At 42.7% G+C, this 26,350-nt stretch overlaps 1 protein-coding gene across 1 annotated transcript in view; it reads right to left on the bottom strand.

The window, feature by feature from the left end:
- Positions 1-26,350, bottom strand: part of LOC115369211 (poly [ADP-ribose] polymerase tankyrase-1-like) — a 140,480-nt gene that overhangs the window by 49,471 nt on the left and 64,659 nt on the right. Inside the window, exon 6 of the mRNA XM_030065775.1 lies at positions 14,387-14,462. Within this exon, the coding sequence (XP_029921635.1) occupies positions 14,387-14,462 (76 nt within the window). The remainder of the gene's footprint in view (positions 1-14,386; positions 14,463-26,350) is intronic.

Raw genomic sequence — 26,350 nt, 5'->3', positions numbered from 1 at the left:
GATGAACCTATATGTTATTATGTTACAGATCCGCCGTTGATTCGCTCCGTTATTGTTTGTTTATTGTTGCCGGGTTACATATTCATGCAAATAACCTGGCAAACCAAACGGTGCCGTCCCGCCAATGAGGTTCATTTGAATTTGACAGAGAGAGAGAGAGAGAGAGAGAGAGAGAGAGAGAGAGAGAGAGGGGGATGAGGAAGCCTCTTGTCTAATCTTGAGGGAAATCATCATTAGGATTTCTCCTCGCTCTGTTGTGTCCATGATTATCAGCACTGTCATCGCCTCCTCAGGGAGACCGTCTGCGATCCTCTCTCTCTGTGTGTGTGTGTGTGTGTGTGTGTGTGTGTGTGTGTGTGCGTGTGTGTGTCTTCCAGCTGACACAGCCTCACTTGTGCAGTCCATGTGCGTACATCCTTGCATTCACCTTATTTTTTTGTGTTTTAACAGAAATACAGATGCAGTCACTTTATGTTTTTTTGTGGGTTTTTTTTCCGTGTGTGTGTGTGTGTGTGTGTGTGTGTGTGTGTGTGTGCGCTCCCACAACATCACCCGATAAGCGTCGAGCTCGTTAGTCATCAAACGGAGCTTTAACTGCTTACCTCCGGTCCAAAATCAGGCGGATCTGCCGTGTTTACGTGCGACCGTGACGCGATGATGATGTGAGAAAGGCGGCGTGAGAAGGTTTAAATAAAAGCTGCTGTGCTTTCCGTGTAGGTGTGGCGCACCTGTCCGAGGAGATACTCACACGCAGGGGTTCAGTGGCACATACACCGACGCAGGAGCGCAAAAGACTCAGCTTAAGGGTGCTTTCAGACCTGTGGCCCGGGGGCTAAATCGATCCAGTTGTTTCGTTTTTCGTTCGGGGCGTTTGTTTGGCGTCTGTAGCAGGTTCAAAGCTGTAAACAAATGCCATGCGCGAACCAGCTGTTTTCTCATTGGTCAGAAATTACCCCGAAAGAAGAAGTTTCCTCTTCCGTTCTGACCCCGGGAAAAACAAAAACCATGGAGCATCTTCAGCGAGTGTGGCTGGTTTGTTTCTCTGTGTTTCTGTGGTTAATGTACCCAGTGGAGGCTCTGCCCATGTTGCCGCCCTAGGCCAAATTACTGCCTTGCGCCCTTTCGTGTTACTACTCCTACCTACTTTTTATATGGACAAAATCTCGTTTGAATAAAAAGCCACCGGCCACGGCACCGGTCGGCACCAGGCGGGCCGGTACCGCACCCACCTGGTCAGGTCTGCCGGATCTGACAGGTTTTTTGCTCTTGAGCCGCCCCCCACATGACACGCCCATGCCTAAAACCGCTACTGAATGTACCGGTGTTCTGTAACGGAGGAAAACATCCCGTTCTACCGGGAATCAAGACTGCGCAGGGAAAATAATATCATACTGCATCTACTGAGAAGAAGACGGGCCGCGACAAGGAATCGCCGATGAAGATGGGCTCTGGGACGCCGGTTGATCCACAGTTCTGAGTGAGTTGTGTCGGTTGCTGTGTCGATTCTGTTCTCACTGCAGACGAACCGCTCCAGAGCCGAGACCACCTCTTCTAGGCGATCTCGGCCCGCTTGTTTTTTTTGTCCCGCATCCGAGCGCGATCGCTGTGTTCACATATGTTCACAAACGAACCGATCTTTAGGGGGGAAACGCTCCCTGTTTCGGAACAACGGCTCCAGACGGGACAGGTCTGAAAGCACCCTGAGAGTCGGAGAGTGAAATAAAAGCAGAGTCAAACCATAAAAACGTCGGGATTCATCAAGTTCACAACTGGAGAATTTGAGCTGCTGGTGGCGTTAGAGGAAAGCTCATGGTTTCACCTAGAGAACGACCGATTAATCAATTACTAATTAGTTACTATCGGCCAACCAATAGCAAGGCAAGGCAAGGCAAGTTTATTTGTATGGCACATTTCAGCGCCAAGGCAATTCAAAGTGCTTTACATAGAGCATAAAGGCATTAAAACAATATAAAAGCAACACAAGAAAACAAACATAACAATTAATTAAAAAAAAGCTAAAAGGAGAATAAGATAGAACAGGAAGTTAAAAGCTACAGTGCAGTGTAAAATATTAAACCTTCATGTGGTTTAATGGAAGGCAGCGGCAAACAGAAAAGTCTTCAGCTGTGATTTAAAAGAACTGAGAGTGGCAGCAGATCTGCAGTTTTCTGGGACAGTATCGGCCAAACATGACTGAAACGAGCCGAGCACGCGCCGCGGTCACGGAAACACGAGTGTCTCTGCAGAGACTGTAGAGTTATGTTGGTGAAGAGCCCCTCCGTACGTCAGGCTTTTCTCAGGGGGGAGGGAGTGTGACACCCTGCGTTACACCACAGGCTGACCACCAGTACACCCCCCCCCCCCGAACTCGTCATACGTTCGAGCCTCAATTCAAGTGTGTTTAAAATGGGCTCACTCAGTTTGGAGAAAGAGGAGAGAGCAGTCGGTAAAAGCCACGATAGACGAGCAGAGTTCAGGTCGTCGGATCCCTCATCCCCGTCTTGGTTCTCCATTTCAACCGCTGTTTGCCATCTACACTACTCACAAAAAGTTAGGGATATTCGGCTTTCGGGTGAAATTTCAGGATGAACCTAAAATGCATTATAACCTTTACAGGTGAACTTAATGTGACCTTCTGTAAACTTTTGAATGCACATGTCCAACCGTTCAATGTTTCAGTACTTTTTGCACAAGTTGCTGTTCTCTAACAAGGAGCTTAACGGCAAAATTCACATCAGGTGTTTGATGCTCCAGCTCATCGAGGTCGTATCATTAGGGAACGGCTGCTGGAGACTGGGGTACCTCAAATGGAGTGGCCTGCACTTTCTCAGACCTGAATCCCATAGAAAACCTATGGGATCAGCTGAGTCGCCGTGTAGAGGCTCGGAGCTCTGTACCCCAGAACCTCAATGTCCTGAGGGCCGCCCTTCAAGAAGAGTGGGATGCCATGCCTCAGCAGACAATAAGTCGACTTGTGAACAGCATGAGACGTCGCTGTCAAGCTGTAATTGATGCTCAAGGGCACATGACAAGTTATTGACACTGACATTTTTTGTTGTGGTATATCCACCACTGTTGTTGGCTTTTGTTTCAATAAATTGTTTGAGATGAGGAAATCACCAGTGTATGCTTCTACTTAAATGCCCTACTTTCATGATATAATATCACTGTAGCGTGAACTTTTTACATTTTCCATAAATTTCACCCAAAAGCCAAATATCCCTAACTTTTTGTGAGTAGTGTATGTCCTTTGTGAGGGTTTGGTACACATATTTAAACTGACTTGACCGACTTAAAATGTTAAATGCCAGGAGAGAGACCTGGCTGGCACCCCAAATAAACACACAAAACTAAAAAAAAAAAAAAAAAAAAAACTGTCACAAACTGGCTTTGATTTTTCAGGAAGGTGCACCCCGACACAAGGTATCCATGTAAATTCATAAGTTGATTACATGAAAAGTTGACTTTATCTAATGTAGCTTCATTAATAAATTAGGTTTACATTACTGGAATAATAAATGTGTTGGCTCGGGTTAGGTTAACATCACTGCTTGTCCGTTCTGACTCTAACGGTACGTTAACGGCACTATCAGCTATCTTCCAAAATCCACTATCGGTCCTTCTCTAGTTTCACCCCAAAAAAAGATAAGTAACTTAAATAAAAAAAAAAAAAAAAACTTAATGGACTGCATAAACGTGTGTGCATGTAAAGGTAAAGACACTCGCTCATGTTCTGTGAAGCCTATAAGGATTTTTTCCTGCAAAGTTCATTCATTTGACTCTGTTTGTGTGTCAACATCTGTTCAACCTTAAGATACTGAAGCCCTGCATGTTTATGTGTGTGTGTGTGTGTGTGTGTGTGTGTTAGGGGGTGTAACAGAGCGTAGCCGACCCATGAGCCACCACGGTTCGTCCTGCACGTGAACCATCTTTACTTTGGAGCAAAATTTCCCCGTGATCGCCACTATCGCTGTTTTTTTTAAAGAATGAACTCCCTACATGTGGATGCAGAGTCGCTGTGGACAGATAAGACAAGAGAGGTGTGTGTGCTGCCTTTTACTCTGAAATGCAAAACAAACACATCCACTGCACGGCCTTGTGAGGAAAGCGAGCATTAAAAAAGCAACCAGAACTTCAGAAGTCTTAAATTCTCGTTCTGGATCATTTGCCCTCCTGACTCTCACCTTCTCAAGATATCTGATATATTTTCTCTGTTTCATTTGTGGTTTATTTTGGTGAGTTTTTTCTTGGTGTTGTCCTGTTTGGTTTGCAGTAAACTTGCTCCTTGAGACTGTAAACAGCAGGGGCGTAACGCTCCATCGATCTAATGATCAACAGTCCGATATAATCAATACTAAATGCAAATATCAATCCATATTCAATCCTGCCCTCGGGTTCCCGCCTCAGACAACCTTTAGCCAAAACTAACATACAAATTCTCCTTCATACCCTCCGCCATCTCACTGCTCAGCTCTGTCCAGTACAGGTAGCATCACCTTTAGTTCCCATTTGATTCAAGTATGCACTTTTTTTTTTTTTTTTTTTAATTTATTTACTTATTTATTGCTGATTTTATGTGTCTGCCTTGTGTGTTTCATTCTGTTGTTGTCATTGTGGTTGTTGTTGTTGTTGTTGTGCTGTTTTTTACTGCTACTGCGGCAAAATCATCTGCCCCTCGGGGACAAATAAAGGTCTTGAATACTTGAATATCGTCATTTTAGCAGTACGCTTTTATTTTTAGAGAGGCAGTCTCTCCTGAAATCTTTAAACAACGCCTAAAAACGTATCTTTTTAACCATGCCTTTTTTATAGTATGACTTTTACTCAATATCATACGCTCCAACATTTTAATCCATTTTAAGGCATTTGCATTCTTATCCATGTCTGATTTTTAGCTGCGTTTCCTATGTTTTAATGTAACACACTACCTCTTATTTTTCTCGTTTATCCCCTTTTATTCCTGCTGTTGATGTTCTCAATTATTTATTTATCTGTTATTTGTTGTTTTTATCTATCAGTGTGTATGTATATATGTATGTATACATATCTTATTTTTATTCTTTTTATGTGAAGCACTTTGAGCTGCATTCTGTATGAAAAGTGCTATATAAATAAAGTTTATTATTTATTATTATTATTATTATTTTGAAATTTCCGCCCGAGCGCGCCGCCTTCCTGAGCGTTCAGACAGAGCGAGCACCGGGCAGACGACGGCAGCCTCGGCCAAGAAAACAACAATAAGGACGTCTGCTCCCCTTATTGGGAATAAATCAATCGGTGTGGGAATATTTTGGATTTCGAGGAGAAGACGGGTCAAGACAAATCATACGCCACCAACAACGATGCCAGAACCGAGAAAAAACACTCAGGAAACATGAGGAACCTGGCAAAACACCTAAAACAGAAACACAGTCTTAAGTCCCTGAACTGAATCAAATCGAAATCCTATCAGGGCTCAGAGTTTGTGCTGTCGGCAAATATGGAATATCGAATCGTTGTCCAAAGAATCGATATAAAATCACATCACGATGAAACTTGCGACCTACACCCCTCGTAAAAGTGATCTGTGGCTCTAAAAAAACCTGACCTTCAACTTGTTCTCCTCTTTTCAGTGTTTTCGGTGACGAGGAGGCAGAAAACTCACTGTTTTCCTTTTGTGTGGCAACAGAAACAAGAGAAATAAATTAAAGAGAAACCATTTTTTTTTTTTAACAACAGGGAGAGTTATGCCAGAGACATTTGTTATCATCATTTGTTCCATGCCAAACGAGGGTATTTTTGGTCAGCCTCACTTTGTCCGGACAAAAATAAAATGTGGCTGAGACATGGAGTGACTGAAAAACCAGCAGAACGGGCCCGGGGTTGTCATTTCAACATTTTTCCGCCTTTTTTTTTTTTCTTTTCTCGTTTTCGAAAAACGATCCGATCCACGACTCAAAGCGGTGGCACCATCCGAACCGAGACTTTTCTAGAGTTTATGTACAAAAGTGTCAGAATGTGTATGTGTTTGTTAATGTGCCATGTGTCTGGCTTAGATATTAGCTGAAAAAAAAAAAAAAAAGAAGAACTGACACTTAAATGTCAAACGTAAAATGCAGGCCACGTCTTGTTAACTGCAACTGAACACCTTCACACAGACTGCTGTGGCGACACAGAGCCGCTAAGTTTTCTGCTGTCCCTTAATTTTAACTAATGTTTGCCAAGCAGAAGTCAATTAATAATTCATGCTGGGATACAAATCCACGGTCGACCCTTTAAATCATGCCCGAGGCCACAATGATGGGGAGAAAAAAAAAAAAAAACACAAACTGCACCGGCGTGGAAATATATATTCTGTCCAGTGTGCATGACTGCGTTCACCTCAAGCAATTAAGGGCATTTTCATGACGGAGTGTTTCAGGATGTGTCTGAACGAGGCCTGTCACAGGAACCAGCACCAAGGCACCGAGTCAACACCAGCCTTTTTTAAAAACGATGTCAACACCGGGATTTTTACTACCGGTGGTATCGACACGCCCTGATCCCTCGCTCTGTAAGGCAGCGATGTTACCGGTATGTTTAGATATTTAAAACGTAAAATTTTTGAACATTTTGTGAGTGTTTACAAGTGTACACACCCATGCCAAATACAAGATAGATCAGCGGGATCAGTAGTCTATTCCTTATTTCACTGCAAAAAGTCAAAATCTTACCAAGATTATTTGTCTTATTTCAAGTAAAAATGTCTTATTTCTAGTCAAAAGATCTCATTACACTTAAAATAAGACATGATCACCCCACAAGTAAACTTAGACAATTTTCACTTGTTTTAGGTGAAAATTTACTTGAAACAAGTTAAAATTAGCTTGAAACAAGAAACAAATTCTGCCAATGGAACAAGCAAATTTTTACTTGTTCACTTGTGTCACAAGTAAAAATTTGCTTGTTCCATTGGCAGAATTTGTTTCTTGTTTCAAGTAAATTTTCACTTAAAACAAGTGAAAATTGTCTAAAAACAAGTTATTTCTGAGCTAATCATGTCTTATTTTAAGTGTAATGAGATATTTTGACTAGAAATAAGACATTTTTACTTGAAATAAGACAAATAATCTTGGTAAGATTTTGACTTTTTGCAGTGTTGGTAGTTTGCATGTTTTTTTAACAGGTCAGTTTTTTTTTTTTTTCCTTTTCTGTCACACTTTTTGGGCTTCGACAAGCTTTTCCTGATATAAACATTTTTCCTTTGTGTGTTCTTTGTATATTAGTGACCGAAAATGCAGACAAATCCATTGAAAAGTGCAGCAAAAAAACGTCTTCGCCATCTAGATGTCCACTGTAAACAGCTGTCATCCAAAAAAGCAGCATAATCCCGCAATGCGACTCACTTTTCGCCTGCAAACGTCACCTTCCTAAGCTCCACTGGCATCAACTGTCACAATTTTGGTGACGTTCCTCCACTGTAAGAAGGAAATTCGTATAAAAACGGATAATGTGTTGGCCGCGAACTTTTCTTTGAACCCTAAAACAGATAATTCTGTAGATTTCCAGTGTATTCTCTGTATATTCATGGACACTTCCATCAATACTTGAGCAGAAATTTCTTTACAATCACAACATATCCTGCAGTTTAACTCCTTAAAGTAATGGACCGTGGGATTTCAGTGTTTCCTCTGCATTTGTTTTCCCCAGTTCCCTGGAGGATCTAAAATAACGAGGTTATGTGTAGGCAGATAAAAATGATTTTCTCCCCCGGTTATTACAGGTCGGGAGAGCCACCTGAGCTAATAGAGTGACAAAACCTCCCTCCTCTCCCTTCACACCGACGTGAAGGCCACAGCGAAGTGTCATCAGCCGCACCGAAACACCACAATCACAGCGAAGAGCTTCTCCAAGGGTAATTCAAATATTGAATTTCCATGAGGATTTTTTTTGGATGGCCAAAATATTAAACATTCAGCGGTCTTTTTAAAGTGTATTGCTCATTTTTATCCTGCAGGGGGCGTGAACATAACGTGAACACAACGGGAAATAAATATCAGATTCGGTGAATAACCAGCTGCTGATTTTTCAAACTTAGGTCCAGGATGCCCCGCGACTTCAATTCCCGGACTTTCCCCGATTCCTTGACTTATCAGCCTTCGACCGCTCAGACTGTTGTCGTCTTTACGCGGAGCATTTATTCCAGGTGACGGACGGACGTGACCTGAGCTTGATTTCTGTGTAAAACTGTCGGGACAGAGCAGAGGGAGGCTAAAGGATCTGTCTCAGACACAAAGACGCACAATAAGACAAGCCAGACTTGACTCGGGATTCGTCCCGGGGAAAAGGTAAAGCCAGGAGAAAGGCAAATGCCACGGTAACCACGGCAACCATCTGCCACGACAAGCCTCCGTCACCTGTCACCTGTCTCCTGTCTCTTCTTCTCATAGACCCATACATTACTCACTGCATGGAGGTCTGGGGACACACTTGCAAAACAATCACAAATCCAATTTTGATATTACAAAAAAGCAATAAGAATAATAAACAGAGCTCATTATCGGGAACATACAAATATATTATTCATAAATTCATGGATTTGGTTGACTTTAAAACTGCACAAATCATGTATAAAGTGAATAATAACATGCTTCCAGAAAGTATCCAGAAGATGTTCCAGATCAGAGTGAATAAATATCAACTGAGAGGGATCTGCATGTTCAAAAAGAACAAAGGCAAGAACAAACGTAAAACAAAGATGTAAAACAGTAAAAGGTGTAAATTTATGGAATAATTTAGAAATAGAAATGAAATTATGTAATATGTAAAATATAAAACAAAATTATGAACACTAGTGTATTTATGAACTGCCTTGGGACCCTTTGTATGTATAATATACACATCTTGTTTTTGTGTCTTTCATTTATTTCATTTTATTATATTAAGTGAGCTGACAAAAGCTTATTAATGTAAGCAGGATAGGAAAAATAAGCTAAGGCTTCAGCTTATACCTTTTCGATCAGAATTTATTTGTATATGTCATATATTTGTTTTGGTTTTCAAGTACTGAAAGGAAATGAAATATTATTTATTGTTTAAAAGTATGTGTATAAAATATTGTCTATTTATGTCTGTATTTGATTTCTGCAAGTTGAAAATGACAGAAATAAAAAATTCACTAATCACTAATCACTAATTCAAGAAAATCACAGAAAGAGAAATTAAAGAGAGAGAAATCGAGCAGTGCCATGGAAACTTCTTGAACGTCCCGGATGGATAAACAGCGTTTCACGACAACGATCCACCAAATAAAAGTTTATTTTTTAAAGCTGCATGAGATCCAGCAGCTCTGATCCTCTCCCGACTGTGTAAAGATAATAATTACATCCTGACTCGGCTGCAGCGTTTTCCAGCCGGTCAGCCGTGTGAGGAGAGGCTCTGATGAAGACGACCTGCTCGATAATTTGCTCTGACGCCTCCCCCCCCCCCCCGACCACGGCTTCCCCGCCGCCGTGCAGGTGAGGTGCAGGTTTCACTGCAGGTGTTACAGGCTGATTCACATCCTCGCTCCGTCCGTCAGCGCCGCACCGGTCGGCTGATATCTCTGCTTGAAAAAAAGCCGGTTATCAGCCCGGCGTAGCAGCACACCCGGGCGGCTGTCTCCCTCTAATGAAGTCGTGATGTGTTGCCGAGCGCGGCCACCGGCGTGAATAAACCGACTCTATTAACGCCGCGGCCAACAGGTGAAATAACTTCAGTGTGGAAACCTTTGAGCCGTTCGTCCCGCCAAACCTGACAGCTCTCTCTCTCTCCCCGTGTGTCTGCTCTACCATTAAGCAGATAATGAAATTATTAAAGGGAGATCCCAAACCTATTTTTAAAACCAGCGCTTCTAACTCGCTCCATCCTCTGAGAACAAAAGAAAGAAAGAAAGAAAGAAAAAAACAGGGAACACAGCCGTATTATTTTTATCGAACTAGCGAGCGGTGACAGTGCAACCTGCAGGGAGCACTTCCATTAAAGCCAACGCCACAAATAAGTCTATTTCTCCTCGAGTTAATCAGCCGAGGGACGAACCGGTTACACGCCAGAAATACTGCTGTGAGACGGGGGATCTCAACCCGGGGCTCGGGACTCCTGAGGGACACGTAACAGGATTTTAGGGTCACAAAAGGATTTCCGTAATAGAAACAGGATCTGTGCACCTCGTAAGGGCCATGCTGTCCTGTCGTGGGCGATTTACTCTGCTGTTTTTGACATTTCACTCAGCAGACCCAATTTGAATCTCTCTCTCCAGTATCATCTGATGAAGCTGGCATTAGTTAACACTGTCTAACTCCAAGCTAATTATCACCACTTTAATGCAGCATGTTCGACATAGAACACCCCCCTTGTTTTCATAATTTTGGATTAGCCCAACCCACTGGCGGAGACAGATAGGTAGGCCCGTATGTTCTGAACTGAAGAAAAAATTAGGCCTGGTTTTCTGAATATTTGCTTACTTAAGAACGTTTAATGAACATTTAGTCCTCTACCATGTCAAAGACGTCGTCAGTGTGGCAGCATTTCACCGAAATAGAAGGAAAAAAACAGTTTGCGTATCACAGCTCAACGACCAACATGGCACATCACCTAAAAACGGTAAGCTAACATGTCTGCGTTAGGTTCCTCCATCAGTTTGAGTATAAAAACATGTCAGAATTGGCATATTTCAAAGTTTTAGTCTAATCGTTTTATAATTGCAGGTGCACCGCGACGACGGCAGCTTGACATAGAACTATTTTGGGAAATCATAGGCTATGATGTTGCGTAGGTGCACGTGATGCAGCGTGTCAGAGCCGAGCGACTCCAGTGTGTCATTCAGTGCAAAATAATTAGGTCAAAACGATTTAATATACTGCAAATACTAGTTGATTATGTTTATTTATAATTCATTTAGGCGGACAAGGCTATCGCCCTGTTAATTCATCTAAAAATAGTGATTTTTTTTTTTTTTAGGATTCCCGCTGCCCCCCGATTAGTCGACTTTTGGTTGAAATTTCAGGAATTTATTCAACCAAGGTTTTCTTTGGTTGACTGCAGCCCTAGGAAAATGTCTATCGATAGAGATTTTTCGTCTATCGTTTCTATTCCTGTTGTTGCAAGAGCAGCTTCTATCGAGTGTTTTACGTCACCAATTCTGAGCTCCTCGTTGTGTTTGAAAAAAACATCACTGCGCATGGGTTTGAGTAATAAACAAACATGGTGGAGTGCGACACAGAACGAAACTCCGATACAAAGCAGGACTCGACCCGACCAGGAAGAGCTTAGAAGGTTATTTCTGTCATTTGGATGTAAGAAATCAGACCCTGACAAGAAAACGGTGCTTTGCAAAGTCTGCTGCAAACTGCTCGCCACGTCAGACTCCAACACATCAGACCTGAGAGACAGCACAGGAAGCGGCAAAGCTGAATTATCCTTTATTGATCCCCGTGGGAAAATTCGTCCTCTGCGTTTGACCCGTCCTAAGTGTATTAGCAGCGGTGGGCGGCCATCATGCGGCGCCCGGGGACCGACTCCCGTTCTGAGCCAGCGCCTCGGTCAAGGGCAGAGACAGGAGAATTAACCTAACACACAAGTTTCTGCCCGGAGGAAACTCCACACAGAAAGACCCTACCCCCGGCCGGGCCGGGATTCGAACTCAGGACCGAAAGACGTGAGCCAGGGGAGGGCAAGTGTTGGAAGCAAAAGCAAACCTCAGGCAAGAAAGAGAAAGTGCCTCTGATTTTGTATTTAGCTCACAGAATTCATGAAAAAGAAGGCATGTGGTTATTTTGTACAGACATTGTTTTTCAGCAAATTTACAGAAAACAGTGACATATATATCGTTCTGCAGATGTGAAAGGATCCACATCATGATCGAGGATTTTGTCTACACCGCACAGCCAATTCAAAATGAATTACCTCCACTATACAGGCATCTGATATAACATGTTGCATACGAGAGTCTGATGCATAAATGAAATGAACAGTCAAAGTCAGAAGTGACCACGGCGTCCGCCACGACTGCTGCAAGTTGTGAAGTTTTTCTTTTTTTCTTTTTATTGCACGTGTGATGTTGGATGTCAGTGACGTTGCTGGATACTGGATTTCAGGCTAAAAACACATCATTTCCCTGAGAGGTTCATCCAAAACAGGCAGCAGAGGCTCGGAGATCAGTCACAGCCTCTCTCCAGTTCACCAACACGCTTTGAGAGCCTCACAGCCTCAAATCTGAGGAACGCCTGTTTCCCTGAACCACCAACAAACAAACATTTAATTGGCATGTTCAAAAAAAGAAAAACATGAGGAGGCAGCTTAGCCGAAACGTTCAAGAGTTCTTCTAGTGCGGTGCGAAGCCAAATAAACCGGTGACATCTGACTATTTTCTCCTCCTTGACTTGAAAATTTGCGATGTGCCACCTTTTTAAATTGTTTGAGTGTGCCCGTTGGATTTGGGGTTTAGCGCTCCACTGAGAGTCACACTGACTGTGTTTACAAGGTCTTTAGTATCCCGGCTTTGAGCATATCCGGGATATGATGTTTACATGGGTTATTCATATCCCTGTATACATGATAAATACCAGTAAGCCGTTTTCTGATCACTGCGTCCTCTCTGCACAGGCGTGTGTCACATCTTTTACGTCTTTTGTTTACAGCAGATTGAGCGGGAAGTGTGAAATATTTATTATATTTAGAGGTCAGACAAACATGAGAGCTCTGTGGCTTCTAGCGGGCTCAGCGTTAGGAAATCCTCAGCGGTGCTTCTTCAGGATTTTCCACCGCGACCTGACGTGTTCAGCGGTGCGAGGTGGAAAACCAGCGTCACGTAGCAACAATCTGCAACAGACTTGAACAGGTCGGCGTTTCTGTGTCTTCTGCCGTCTGAACACGTACGGCGCTTTTCCACGAGCACCTAGTCGACTCGACTCGACTCGACTCGACTCGACTCGACTCGGTACGACCGAAACTGAGTAGAGCCGAGTCGAGCCGACTAGGTGCTCATGGAAAAGCTCCTGTAGTTCTGTTGAGTTCTTTCATTATTTTCAGGCAAAATTCAGTCTCTTCTCTTAGTCGCTCCAAAATGTGACGCTCTCGTTGCCGCCATGTTGCAGACCGGGATAAGGCGTGTACATGCTCCAGTATCCCGGCTTCTATCGGAGCACTACAGGTGGAAAAACTGGGTTTCTTGAACCCGGGATAAGGACATAACCCAGTTTCTGAATTCGGGATATGGTGTTTACATGCAGAAACACAAAAATGGGATACTTAACCCCTTCAGACCTGCATTTTTTCTGCTGGGCAAAAAAAGTTTTTTTTAACTGATTCTGACTCCTCTCCAACATAAAAACAAAGTGGAAAAAACACATTTTTGCTAACTCATGTTTTTAATAGTATTTTTTCATGTCCATTGCAATGGACATGAGACTTTAACAGTTATCACTTGTAACAGTTACAATTATGCTGACAGAAAATTTGTTTGGCCATCATGAACATAAATTTATATTTTTGATTGAAAATGGGCACTGACTCCTCCCTCTCTGCAGTCGCTCAGCCATGCTTGTCTTGTCCGATGTCTGTTACTCTCTCAGAGCATGCTCAAAGTCATAACATGACTATGATTGGATAATCAGGATCCAACCAGTAACCAGCATTACTGACATCATTCAATTACCCAGTATTTATTGGTTTAGAGACAGAAATATGTCATGTCCATTCCAATGGACGCAGGGTCTGGAGGGGTTAAAAAACCCGATCAAAACTGGGATACTAAAGACCTTGTGAACACAGTCAGTGTTGAAGCACACCACTCCCATCTGACAAAAAATATTTAATTGGGTGGCTGTTAATCTCCCTGACCGGGGCACAAAAACACCGACCTAACACTCAAACCTCTATAGGAGAACTCAAACACGGTACATAACTACTGGCAACACTGTAATGCGTTAAATCAACAACACTTTCATCGACTCAGATTCCTCAGTTTGACTGCGAAAACCAGAACAGCGACACTCAGCAGCCGGAGGCGTGAAGCAGGGCCTCGCCGTCCCTCCGCTCTCAGGACAGAAAAAAAAAAAAAAACAGCTCTCTTGACTTCCTGCGGGGTTTTTTCCAAGCGAGCTCTGATTTTGTAAATTCATCCATCGCCCGGCTTCGCCTCTCCGTCTAATCATCCTAATGGAGCGGGAGCACAGAATGGTTGATGACGCCCGCCCGCCGCACAGCGCTGGGCTTTATTAACACAACCACAGGCCACATCTGTCAATAACAGCATGTTCCTCGCCGCCCGGGCCCAGGAAAATCTTTCTGTGCCAGCTGGGTGGTTTTGTAAGCCAAATGTCTCTCCTGAGGTGCGGAGTCAGAGTGAAAACCCCCCGTGACGAGTGTGTGTGTGTGTGTGTGAACTTACCTTGCGGCCGTCGCTCGCATGGCAGTTGACGTTGAGCGGAGTGAGCAAGGCCATTAGCTTCTCCTCATTTCCACTCCTGCAAATACACACACACACACAGAGAGAGAGAGAGAGAGAGAGAGAGAGAAGATGAAAAAAAAAACATCCACCGACCACAGGATCAGCGCTATTAGTCAGCAAGATTGAATGGGCGAGAAAATGAGGAAGAATGAGATAAGAGGAGAGAGAAAGACAGGAAGAGACAGAAATCTCATCTGCAGGAAAGAGAGAGCGACAAAGCGAGGCGGTGGGTGGGGAGGTGGAGGTGGAGGTGGAGGTGGAGGTGGAGGAGGCGCAGGCGGCTTCAACCTGACTACAATCCACCGGGGAGAAAAAGAGACAAAGTAGAAGACAAGCGTTTGGCCTTGACACGGATTATCACAACCGCAGAAAAAATAACCGTTTCTATATTTTGCACTCACAGCGCCGACGCCGGCTGCTGAGAATGTTCACATCACCGGGACAAAAGTTAGAAAAAACAACGGATAGACTCTAGAGGCGGGAGAAAAAAAAATCGTTTTTTAGATGCATCGCGATGCGGACGTGGGGCGAGCCGGCATCGATGCATTAATGACAATAATCGATGCTTCTAAAATGATCAAAAAACACAGAACTGAAGTAGACGAGCAGCGTCCAGCCGGGCAGCTACAGGACGCACACGACAGAAAACAGTCAGGTGGAGAAGTGAAGCTGAACGAGCTGAAGGAAACATCAAACCGACTCCCTCTGATTTAAAAGAGAGTGTTTGGAAACACTTTGGATTTTGTGAAGAGGAAGGGACAGAAGAGCTGGATAAGAGCCAAACAGGGTGGAAGTTATGTCACACAACACTGAAATATTTTGGCAACACGAAATTACAGTAAATAACAGTAAATTAATTATTTAGCGTTCTTTTTAATCATAGTTCACGACAAATACACCTTGTTTTAGTTGTCGCACAGTAAAAAAAAAAAAAAATTGTCTGAAAAATGATGCAAAAAATGATTCAATGACCATCACAAAAATATGCATTGATGATCACTTTATAATCGCATCGCTGCCCTCATAATCGTAATCGAATCAATATGTGGCCAAAGATTCCCAGCTCTAATAGACTCACACAAAAAAATAATCCTCTCCATCATGACTTGTGAGCCACTAGAAGTGTGTGTTGGTGCACGTGTGTGTGTGTGTTTTAGTGTGTGTGTGTGTGTGTGTGTGTCTACAGAAAAAAATGAGAGCTGGTGAGATGAAACGGCGAGCGGACGAGGCTCGTTCCACAGCGGGAGTGAATGTGGGATCGGCTTTCACCCGCTGGCGAGCGCCGAGGAAGTGGAGGAGGAGGAGGAGGACGAAGAGCGACGCCGTGTTGGACAGAAAACACTGCTCAGTCCGTCGCCATCCTAGGAAAGGAAAACAGGCTGCCGGCGGTTAGTTTGGCGAGGGACAAATCCGGCTCAGTCTGCCTTTAAATCAACACTTTAGGGCTAAACGATTATTTTTCACCCGATTCATCTATCAACTATTTTTACGATTAGCTGATTAGTCAAACGATTAATTTTTCAAGTAATCTAGTGATTTTTTTTTGTTATGTGCGACGTATTAACGTGCATCGGTAAGTTTCGTTTCTCGAAGCAGCGAGGCTCAGTCCGCTTCAGCTGCTCGGAATCGATTAAGTCGATTGATCGGGACAGCCCTACAACACTTAACACTAATTTTCCCTTTTATCATCTGTATCTTTATTGCATCAATGACCAATAATCAACTCTAATTTACAGAGCAAAAAAAAAAAAAAAAACTGCACGCAAAAAGAAGAAATAAGAGAAGAAATAAATATGGGAAGAAATAAACAAATAAGTAAGCATACACAAATGACAGAAGGGCTTATAAATGATCTATAACCAAAGTTACACAGGAGATGAGTAAATATAAATAACACCTGTTCACCTCATTTTGACCTCACCTTCATAAAGCATTCATTAAACAGTCAACAAATGCTTTCTAACATCATGCTAAGCACATATGAATATATATTATTAACATTTATAAACATGTTTTAAACAGAAAATCAATATTTAAGGAAACTGTGAAGTCACTTTTCACTAAAATCCTAGTTTCATTTATTTGTGCTTAGCCTGAGGTTCTACTGTGTTAGAGAGTGTTTAATGATTATAAATGCTTCATCAGGGTTTACAGATGCTGCTGTAAGCCCTTCTGTCGTTTGTGCATGCATGTTTATTTGTTTGTTTGTTTGTTCTCAAGCCAGGAAACTGTCTGCACACCATTTTTAAACTCCTGTAATAATAAAGTGAAGCTCCAGTAAGAGTCTGAACACGGTGACCGAACTGCGACTAAACTGTCCGTCTGTTCGGCTCCGACGCCGAGGGAGCTCTTGTTTATGTTGTTTACGAGCTTCCTGGTTTCGTGGGCCTGCTGCCCTGGCATTGGACAGCCACCAGGAAGTGTCGCCAAGGCAGCAGCCAATCCCAAGCATCGCCCTGACGACAGGTGGAGAGGAGGAAGCTGTCGGGTTGGAGAGAAAAGGATTTTTCTTTTTGTCCTCTCGCTTCCCTGAAAGTTATTCCAGAGATCCCTCTCTCTCTCTCTCTCTCTCTCTCTCTCTCTCTCTCTCTCAATTCAATTCAGTAAGCTTTATTGGCATGACTGTACTATATACAATATTGCCAAAGCATTTTTGGACAAACAGGTAACAAAACAGTGAGCAATGACACACATAAAAACAAACAAACAAACAAACAATAATAAGCAATCAATAAACAACCAATAAGCAAACAAATAAATAAATAAAATGGATTTCATCATGACAATTTTCATATTATCTAATATTTTCATAAGCATTTCTGTATGTGTATATTCATTTCATATTTACAGTGTATACAGTATATATGTGTGTGTGTGTGTGTGTGTGTGTGTCTAGGTCACTCACTGTCCCTCATGCTGATACGTACTCTCTCCTTCTCCCAGGAGTGTTTTTAGTTTGGAGAGCTCGTTTTTCTCCCTGAAATCTGGGATTTTGCAGCTAAATTTGTTAAAATAGGTGTTTTTTTTTATTTCTCTCTCTCTCTCTCTCTCTCTCTCTCTCCCTCTCTCTCTCCATCTGCCCATTGCTCTTGCACTAAAAAGGAGTTCACCACATTTCCTCGTCTCCTCATTCTCTCCCGTCCTTCCTGCATCTCCTTCCAGGTTTCCCACTCTCTTCCCACTCCAATTCAAACTCAAAGTTCAGCTAAAGATTTTCAGGACTTTCCACACCTAAAACGCTGGATTTCGTAGATCGATTTCAAATCTCTCCTTTCTATGTACAAACACAGAAAGGAGAGATTTGATGTCCCGTTTTATTCTGTCGAGGAGGTCGAGAGGAGGGGATCTGGCCCCTTTTGTTTCATCCCACCGCTCTTCCTTCAGTTTGTCTCTACTCTGTTTTTTTTTTTTTTGCTCTGCTTCCCTCCCTAAATGTCCTCTTTTCCTCACACTTGTTTTTCTTTCTCTCTCTCTTTCCTCCCTCCAGCTCCTTCTGCTGGCTCCAACAAGAGATCCTTCATTTGGATGCAAACAACGTCTTCAGGTTTTAGTTAGGGACCAGGGCCACAATATGTGCATGTGTGTGTGTGTGTGTGTGTGTGTGTGTGTGTGTGTGTGTGTGTGTGTGTGTGTGTGTGTCTAATGGATATGTGTGCATTGCAGCTCAGCATGTAAATCAGGATGATATGAGATTGAGACAAAAGACAAAAACAATGCCAAAAAAAGAAGACAAAGAAAAAAATTCCCAGGACTTTTCAATTCAATATTTAAATTCATGGAAGAGGTCTTTAAAAAACCAAATCAAGACAAAAATTATTTATTCAGAATATTGAGAATCACAGCTCTGAAGCAAATCACAAAAGGGTGGAAAACAACTAAACCCCCCCCGATCTAACAAAATGGAAAATTAGGATTAAAGAAGTTCAACTTATGGAAAAAATAACTCACAAAATAAGGAATATGGAAGATGTGGTTGAGAAAAGGTGGATGTTAGACGACCGTAAATTATAACTACATCATCAAAAGGAATATATGCGCATATATGAACTGAAGGTATAAAATGTCTGCAGAATCCAATTAATCCATCATGTTTTTCTTTTTTTTCCTAAACTGATTTATTTACTTATTTATTTTTGGTAGATTTTGAGTAAATTTGGTTGTTTTTTGTCTTGTACTTTTCTTCTTTGTGTTTCTTTATTTAAAAAAAAAAAAAAGTTTTTTGACATGAAAGGTAACTGTGGAAGCAGTTAAGCTGCAGATGCATCAACAATAATTGAAAAAATAAAGTATAAAAAAAAAAAATAAAGGAAGAAAAATGCAAAAAATTAACCCATTTTCTCCTTTTGTATCAGTCCATTTGACATTTTGAGCTTCAGCTCTCGATGAAAACTTGATGAAATCTAAAACGAGAGAGCTGAGGCCGTGTGGCTTTGCAGGCTCAAAGTACTGGAGCTCTCACATCCTAACGAAATGTTTTGAGAAATCATTTGAAATAGCTCACATCTGCCTGCCCCCCCCCAAAAAATCTGATATCTGATATCTGTGTCGGATCAGAGGAACATTTTGTTACGTATAATATCTCTGCTGTGCGGCTCGGCCCTGTGATCTGAGGCGTATGCCGCCGCACGACTCCCTCTGAGTCACTCTCTGAGCGCCACTGTCAGCTAAATACCTGCAATTTAATGTCATTTTGCTGCAGACGCTGTGATTCAGAAAATGTGCTCACATCGCTGTGAAATCGCCAGGCTTCTGCGAGCGGGAGGGGGAGGAGGGGAGGGAGGGGGGGGACGGAAAAGCCCAAAAGAGTCAGTTCGCCCTGAGCTGAGAGTGTATGAGCTCCGAGACGCAGATCCGTGTCTCCTGACAAACCAAATCGCCGCGGTCATGTTCGCAAATCCAAAGCGAGCTGAGGCGTCTGAGATCAGAGGCGCCGCCGCACCCCGAGCGTCGCCGGGCCGCTCGCGGATCTGTCTCCGGTTTGCGCGCTGTGAAATCAGATTGCTCTTTGATGTGTGGTAATCTGCAATCTGTCGCTTCCTGCTTGTATCCGAGCAACACTTAGATCGCAAAAACAGACAATAAAAAAACCTTCGTCCAGGTTGTTGTTCAGCTGCTGAGTTACTGAGCTGCTGCCCTTCGTCTGACTCATGCTGCCGTTTTCACTCTTTCATTGCGCCCTGAAATAACACATTAATGCATTAATATTCACCACCAACTTGAGATTTGACCTCGGTTGAATCTTCATATTATCCATTTGCCTGCACTTTCGTCTGAGTTGTAAGGGCTTTTTTTTTCTGTCCTTCTTTGGGAGCAATTTTGAAAATAATATATTTGTGTTAATTAATATTTGGCAAGTAAATACTAAATTCACACAACACACCATGTTTTTGCCGCGTCAGGGTGCACGTTCTGTCCGTCTCCTGGTCAAAACCGGTGATGAATCGACGAGAAAAAAATCCCTACGGTGGCCCAGAGGGGACATAACAGCTATTTGTGACTCAACAGACAAAAATGTGCACGAGGTGAAATGCAACAACTCTGAATAACTGAGGGTATTTTATTTATTTATTTATTTTTTTCCTGGAGCTATTTCGTGAACTTTAACATTGTTGGCTCTGTTGTCGTCTGACCCTGGTGCACCGCCTCGTTGGACAGAAATATATATTTTTCTTTACCAGCGAGCGCCCGGCAGAATGAAAACAGGAGCACAAAGGTTTCCAGTAGATGGTTTTTGACACTGGACGCACACCAGAAGCCCTTCAGTTACATTATTATTATTATTATTATTATTATTATTATAGTTATTATTATTACATACCCCTTATGAAATGTACAGCCAGGCGTTTGCTTTCATGGCAGCCCTACAGGAGCCATGTGGGTTTCAATATTCAGGCAATGACTGTGGGTTTTTTAAGTGTCCCGTTTTTGTGTTTGTGCATGTAAACACCACATCCCGAATTCAGAAACCGGGTTATGACCTTTTCCCGGGTTCAAGAAACCCGGTTTTTCCACCTGTAGTCCTCCGATAGAAGCCGGGATACTGAAGCGTGTACACGCCTTATCCCGGTCTCTGACGGCCGCCCACGGTGTGTGCAGGCGCCAGAGTGACGCAGCGGATAAACAAGCAACATGGCGGCAACGAGAACTTCCCGTTTTTGGAGCGACGAAGAGAAGAGACTGAATTTTGCCTGAAAACAATGAAAGAACTCAACAAAACTACGTGTTTAGATGGCAGAAGACACAGAAATGCCGACCTGTTGCGGACTGTTGCTGCGTGACGCTGGTTTTCCACCTCGCACCGCTGAACACGTCAGGTCGCGGTGGAAAATCCTGAAGAAGCACCGCTGAGGATTTCCTAACGCTGAGCCCGCTAGAAGCCTCAGAGCTCTCATGTTTGTCTTTCCTCTAAATATAATAAATATTTCACACTTCCTGCACAACCTGTTGTAAACAAAAGACGTAAAAGACGTGACACACGCCTGCGCAGAGAGGACGCAGTGATCAGAAAACAGCTTACTGGTATTTATCATGTATACATCATATCCCGGATATGCTCAAAGCCGGGATATTAAAGACCATGTAAACACAGTCAATGAGTGCAAAAAATGAATGAATGAATGAATGAATAAGTACTATGATCCATACTCAAATGCAATGGATACAGCAAAGTGTCACTAAATGGTGTGTGGAATATTTTGTGAAGGCCTACAATATATGTGTTCAGAAAAACTTTTTCTAAGGAGAGCTCTCATTCACCCACACACACACACACACACACACATACACACAGAAAGTAAACCTGACAAACTGCGAGCAGCTCTCAGGACAGCTGTGCAGCGGCCAGTCGTGCGTGCCCGCTGAGCAGCGCAGGATTGATTTTAATTAAACTGCTAAGTGACGACTCAGCGACAAGCCGGCAGCGGAGCGTTTTTTAAATTTTACCGGCAGAGACAAAAACTTTTGATTTTGTTTCTGTTGTCGACCAAACGAGACAGAGTCTGGGCCGGAGGGTTCACACTGCTCGCAGAAGGAACGCCAGTAACACGTCTTCACAAAAATAAGCAGCTGATTGGACCAATTCAATTCACCAAGTCAATCAGGGCTGCAAAATCCCAGGAATTGGAACCTTTCCATGGGAATTAATGGTAATATATGGGAATTAACGGGAATTTACAGGAATAAACTGGAAATTTGCAAAACTGCAGGTTAGCCAATAAAAGGGAACTTAAATGTAGCTGAAAAAAACAAAAAACAAACAAAAAAAAAAACATCTTGCAGCATAATCCTGGTTAAAACAACCAGATCTGAGCCCACAAACTACATCCAGTCAAGTCAGTTGTGATTAACTGGAAAAAATAAGTCCAAATGTGTTTATGCAGTAGCTGTTACGGTGCCAGTGAGCTCCACTGTGAGGCTGGTTCTTCTGCCCCCTGCTGGCCAGTTTTCATACAAGAGTGCAGGTTATAGTTTGATTTCGCTGCTGACTGAGGAGTGCTCATCTGTTCATATTGAGAAGCTCGAGAGAAAATGCTTTTATTTTACTTTTTTATTTTGGGGGGGGGGCATAGGGGATATGTCTTTTTTTTATTATTCAACATTCATATTTTTTGTTGTTCAATGCAAGAATCGATTAAAGTTCTACTCAAAATAAATCAAAGTCAGAAATGTCATTTTTAATAAAGGCTAAAAGTATCACCAGGTTTCTCAGCACTACATGCAAAACTGTTTGCATGATTAACTCGAGCAAGGTCACTTTAATTTTACTTGAATTTTACTTGAATCTCTATGTAATTTTTAGTTTTTACTTGATTTGTACACTGGTGTTTTTGGAGGTAGTTTCACTGAACTGTACTGCATAAGCCTCTGGAAGCCTGAATTTCCCTCGGGATCAATAAAGTATCTGTCTTTCTATCTATCTCTATCTATCTAAAATGAGTATTAGTTTGCACGCATGTCTGCTAAAGACAAAACAAAAGATCCAAAATTCCCAAGCTTAACTTCCCATGGAAGAAAGTTTCCAGAAATTTACCAGAAATTGTTACAGTCTGCAAGCAATAAATCCACATTGATGTTGCCTCTGTTTTCTATGTGCAGGTGTATCTGAGGTGAACTGTTTTAACAATTTCCCAGTTTGGGATCAATAAAGTCAATCTATCTATCTATCTATCTATCTATCTATCTGATTGACAGCTGATGGGTGGAATAACACGTCACTGATGAGGAAAATATTGATTTCACTCTCATCAATGCAGCACAGAGAAAATCACCTGGAAAGCTTGCGCCGCCTGATTTAATTTAAAAAGGAGGAGTGAAACGTCCACGTGGCCGCGGGTCTCTCAGTCGGGGAAAATAACGAACTCGGGAACTCGATATGGCGATTATCGCTGACGTGGCTGAGTGTGTCTCTAGCGCCCCCCGGAGGCGGTTCAGGTGATCAGCTCGTCTCGGCTGCATTTCCACCTCCGGTTTCGTTCGTTCTGAGCTCGATCTCGAGCGCGAGCCTGCGGCGGGGACGTTCACGTGTTAATGAGGTGACGGGGGGGTCACAGCTGCACAGCGGCATTCTGGGTAGTTTGGGGGGTTTATAGCTAACTCATTATCATTCGCACCGGGCTCTTAATCCTCACCGAGTGACCGGTTAAAGCAGATGTTTTATTTGGATCAGGTCATTAATTCAAATATAAAAATAAACGCATGGTTTGAATGGGATGTTAGAGGAGAGTGTGTGTGTGTGTGTGTGTGTGTGTGTTGCCATATTTGTCCTGCCTCACCTCTATGAGGATATCTTCTACACTCTCATGTCACACAAACTCAATTTAGAGGGAAGACTTCCTTTTTTTTTTTTTTTAAATAACTTTTTTCTCCCATTTAACTTGTGACTTGTTTGTTTGTTTGTTTTCTTCTTCTTATCATTGTCATTATTATTATTATTTATATTTTTTTTCTCCCTATGTATTCTTTACTTGTAGGGCGTTAACTAATGAAAATTTAAATAAAAACCTGAATGACCAAAAAAAAAAAAAAAAAAAAAAAATAATTAATTATAAAATCTTACAGCAATTCAAATACTGGAGAACAATTTTTTTTTAACTTATATTTTATTACATTTTATATTTTAAGTACCTTTGTTGAGCTCCAAATACAGTCTACTATACTCTTTTTTTTTTTCTTTTTTTAATTGTATGGATTTTCTTATTTCTTTTAAATGTTTGTTTCCTTTCAGTTGTTTGTTTTCACTTTTCTTGTTTTTATGTAAAGCACACTGAGCTGCTGTGTGTATCTCTCTCTCTCTAGCTGAGTGCCTTCATGGCAGCTCTGCTGTAAACACTACATGTTGATTTAGCTGCATCATCACTTCACTTGTTGTTCTGCTGCCGCTCCAGCTCGGCCTGTGTGGTCAGCTTCATTACAACAAGCCTGTGTGAGGAGGCTACCTGGAGAGCAAATAAAAAGAGACGTGTTCTTTGACCAAAAAAATAATAATAAAAAAAAAAATCTCTCCAAGAAAAAGTCCTGAAAAATCTGGTGTAAAAAAAAAGAAAAATCTGTGAGAATGGTTTGGCGTTGGTGCTGAAAGGTGAGCGAGAGGCTCAGCTGGGAGAGGAGCTCCGAGTTCACAGTTCAACGTCACACAGCGCGTTAACCCTGAAATACACTGGAGCCAGCTGCTTCCCTCTGTGTGTGTGTGTGTGTGTGTGTGTGTGTGTGTGTGTGTGTGTGTGTGTGTGTGTGTGTGTGTGTGTGTGTGTGTGTAAGAGAGAGGGAGAAGCTGAAAGTGAGACATTGAGCACTCAGCCTCCCACACACGACCACAAACTAAAACTATCCCATTTCCACGTGAAACACACGCAATACACACATGCGCACACACACACACACACACACACACACACACACACACACACACACACACACACACACGCATGCAGCCTGGGACAAAAACATGCCTTCAAATTACATACATGTCCCTGATACACATGAGCTTTCTGATTCTCAAACACCTGTGTGTGCGTGTGTGTGTGTGTGTGTGTGTGTGTGTGTGCGTGTGTGTGTGTGTGTGTGCATGTTTGGGGGCGGGACCAGGTAAATGAAGATATTGACAGAGATAAACGGGCAAAGGGCACAGACAGCATGAAGCAGCAAAACGATGGAAAACAAACAAAGAGGAGAGAGAAGGGAAAGAGCAGGTGGGCATGAGGAGAGGAAACAAGGAAACGAGAGAGAGAGGAGAGGAGACAAGGAAGCAAGAGAGGAGAGACAACAGGGAAACAAGAGAGGAAACTAGGAAACAAGAGAGGGAAGCAAACACGGAAACCAGAGAGAGGAGAGGAAACAGGGAAGCAAGAGAGGAGAGGAAACAAGGAGAAAAGAGAGGAGAAGAAACAAGAAAGAGTAGCGGAAACAAGGACATAAGAGAGAGGAGAGGAAACAAGGAGACAAGAGAGGAGAGAAAACAAGAGAGAGAGAAGAGGGCACAACAGAGGAATCAAGGAAACGAGAGGGAAGAGAGGAAACAAGGAAACAAGGGACAGAAGAGAGGAAACGAGAGAGGAGAGGACAAAAGAGAGGGGAGGAAACAAGGAAACAACAGAGGAGAGGAAACAAGGAAACGAGAGGGAGGAGAGAAAACAAGAGAGAGAGAAAAGGTCACAACAGAGGAATCAAGGAAACGAGAGGGAAGAGAGGAAACAAGGAATAAGAGAGCGAGGAGAGGAAACGAGGACGGAGAGATGGGAAACGAGAGAGGAGAGGAAACAAGGAGACAGGAGAGGAGAGGAAACAAGGGAACAACAGAGGAGAGAAAACGAGAGAGAAGAGGACACAAGAGAGGAATCAAGGAAACAAGAGAGAAGAGAGGAAACAAGGAGAAAAGAGATGAGAAGCAACAAGAAAGAGGAGAGGAAACAAGGAAATAAGAGAGCGAGGAGAGGAAACGAGGAAGGAGAGACAGGAAACGAGAGAGGAGAGGAAACAAGAGAGGAAACAAGGAGACAACAAGGGAGAGGAGAGGAAACGAGAGGAGAGGAAACCAGGAGACAAGAGAGGAGAGGAAACAAAGAGAAAAGAGATGAGAAGCAACAAGAAAGAGGAGAGGAAACAAGGAAATAAGAGAGCGAGGAGAGGAAACGAGGATGGAGAGACGGGAAACAAGAGAGGAGAGGAAACAAGGGAAGAACAGAGGAGAGAAAACAAGAGAGAGAAGAAGACGCAAGAGAGGAATCAAGGAAACAAGAGAGAAGAGAGGAAACAAGGGAGAGGAGAGAGGAAACAAGAGAGGAGAGGAAACAAGGAGAAAAGAGATGAGAAGCAACAAGAAAGAGGAGAGGAAACAAGGAAATAAGAGGGTGAGGAGAGGAAACAAGGAAGGAGAGACAGGAAACGAGAGCGGAGAGGAAACAAGGAGACAAGAGAGGAGAGGAAACAAAGAAACAACAGAGGAGAGGAAACAAGGAGACAAGAGAGGAGAGGAAACAAGGGAAAAACAGAGGAGAGAAAACAAGAGAGAGAGGACACAAGAGAGGAAACAAGGAGACAACAAGGGAGAGGAGAGGAAACGAGAGGAGAGAGGAAACCAGGAGACAAGAGATGAGAAGCAACGAGAGGAGAGGAAACAAGGACACAAGAGAGGAGAGGAAACAAAGAAACAACAGAGGAGAGGAAACAAGGAAACCACGGAGGAGAGGAATCAAGGAAACGAGAGAGAGGAGAGGAAACACTAAAGCAGAGAGGAGAACCAACCCTGAAAAAAACAGAAAAAGTAAGAAGAAAAAAGAGGAAGAAGAAAAGGAGGAGAAGAAGGGGTGAAGAGGAAGAGGAGGAGGAAAAGATGAAGATGAAGATGAAGAAGAAGAGGAAGAAGAAGAAAAGATGAAGATGAAGAAGAGGAAGAAGAGGAGGAGGAGG

The sequence above is a fragment of the Myripristis murdjan genome, chromosome 12, assembly GCF_902150065.1.
Source record: "Myripristis murdjan chromosome 12, fMyrMur1.1, whole genome shotgun sequence".
NCBI classification, from domain to species: domain Eukaryota; kingdom Metazoa; phylum Chordata; class Actinopteri; order Holocentriformes; family Holocentridae; genus Myripristis; species Myripristis murdjan.
This window is presented reverse-complemented; position numbering and strand designations above follow the sequence as displayed.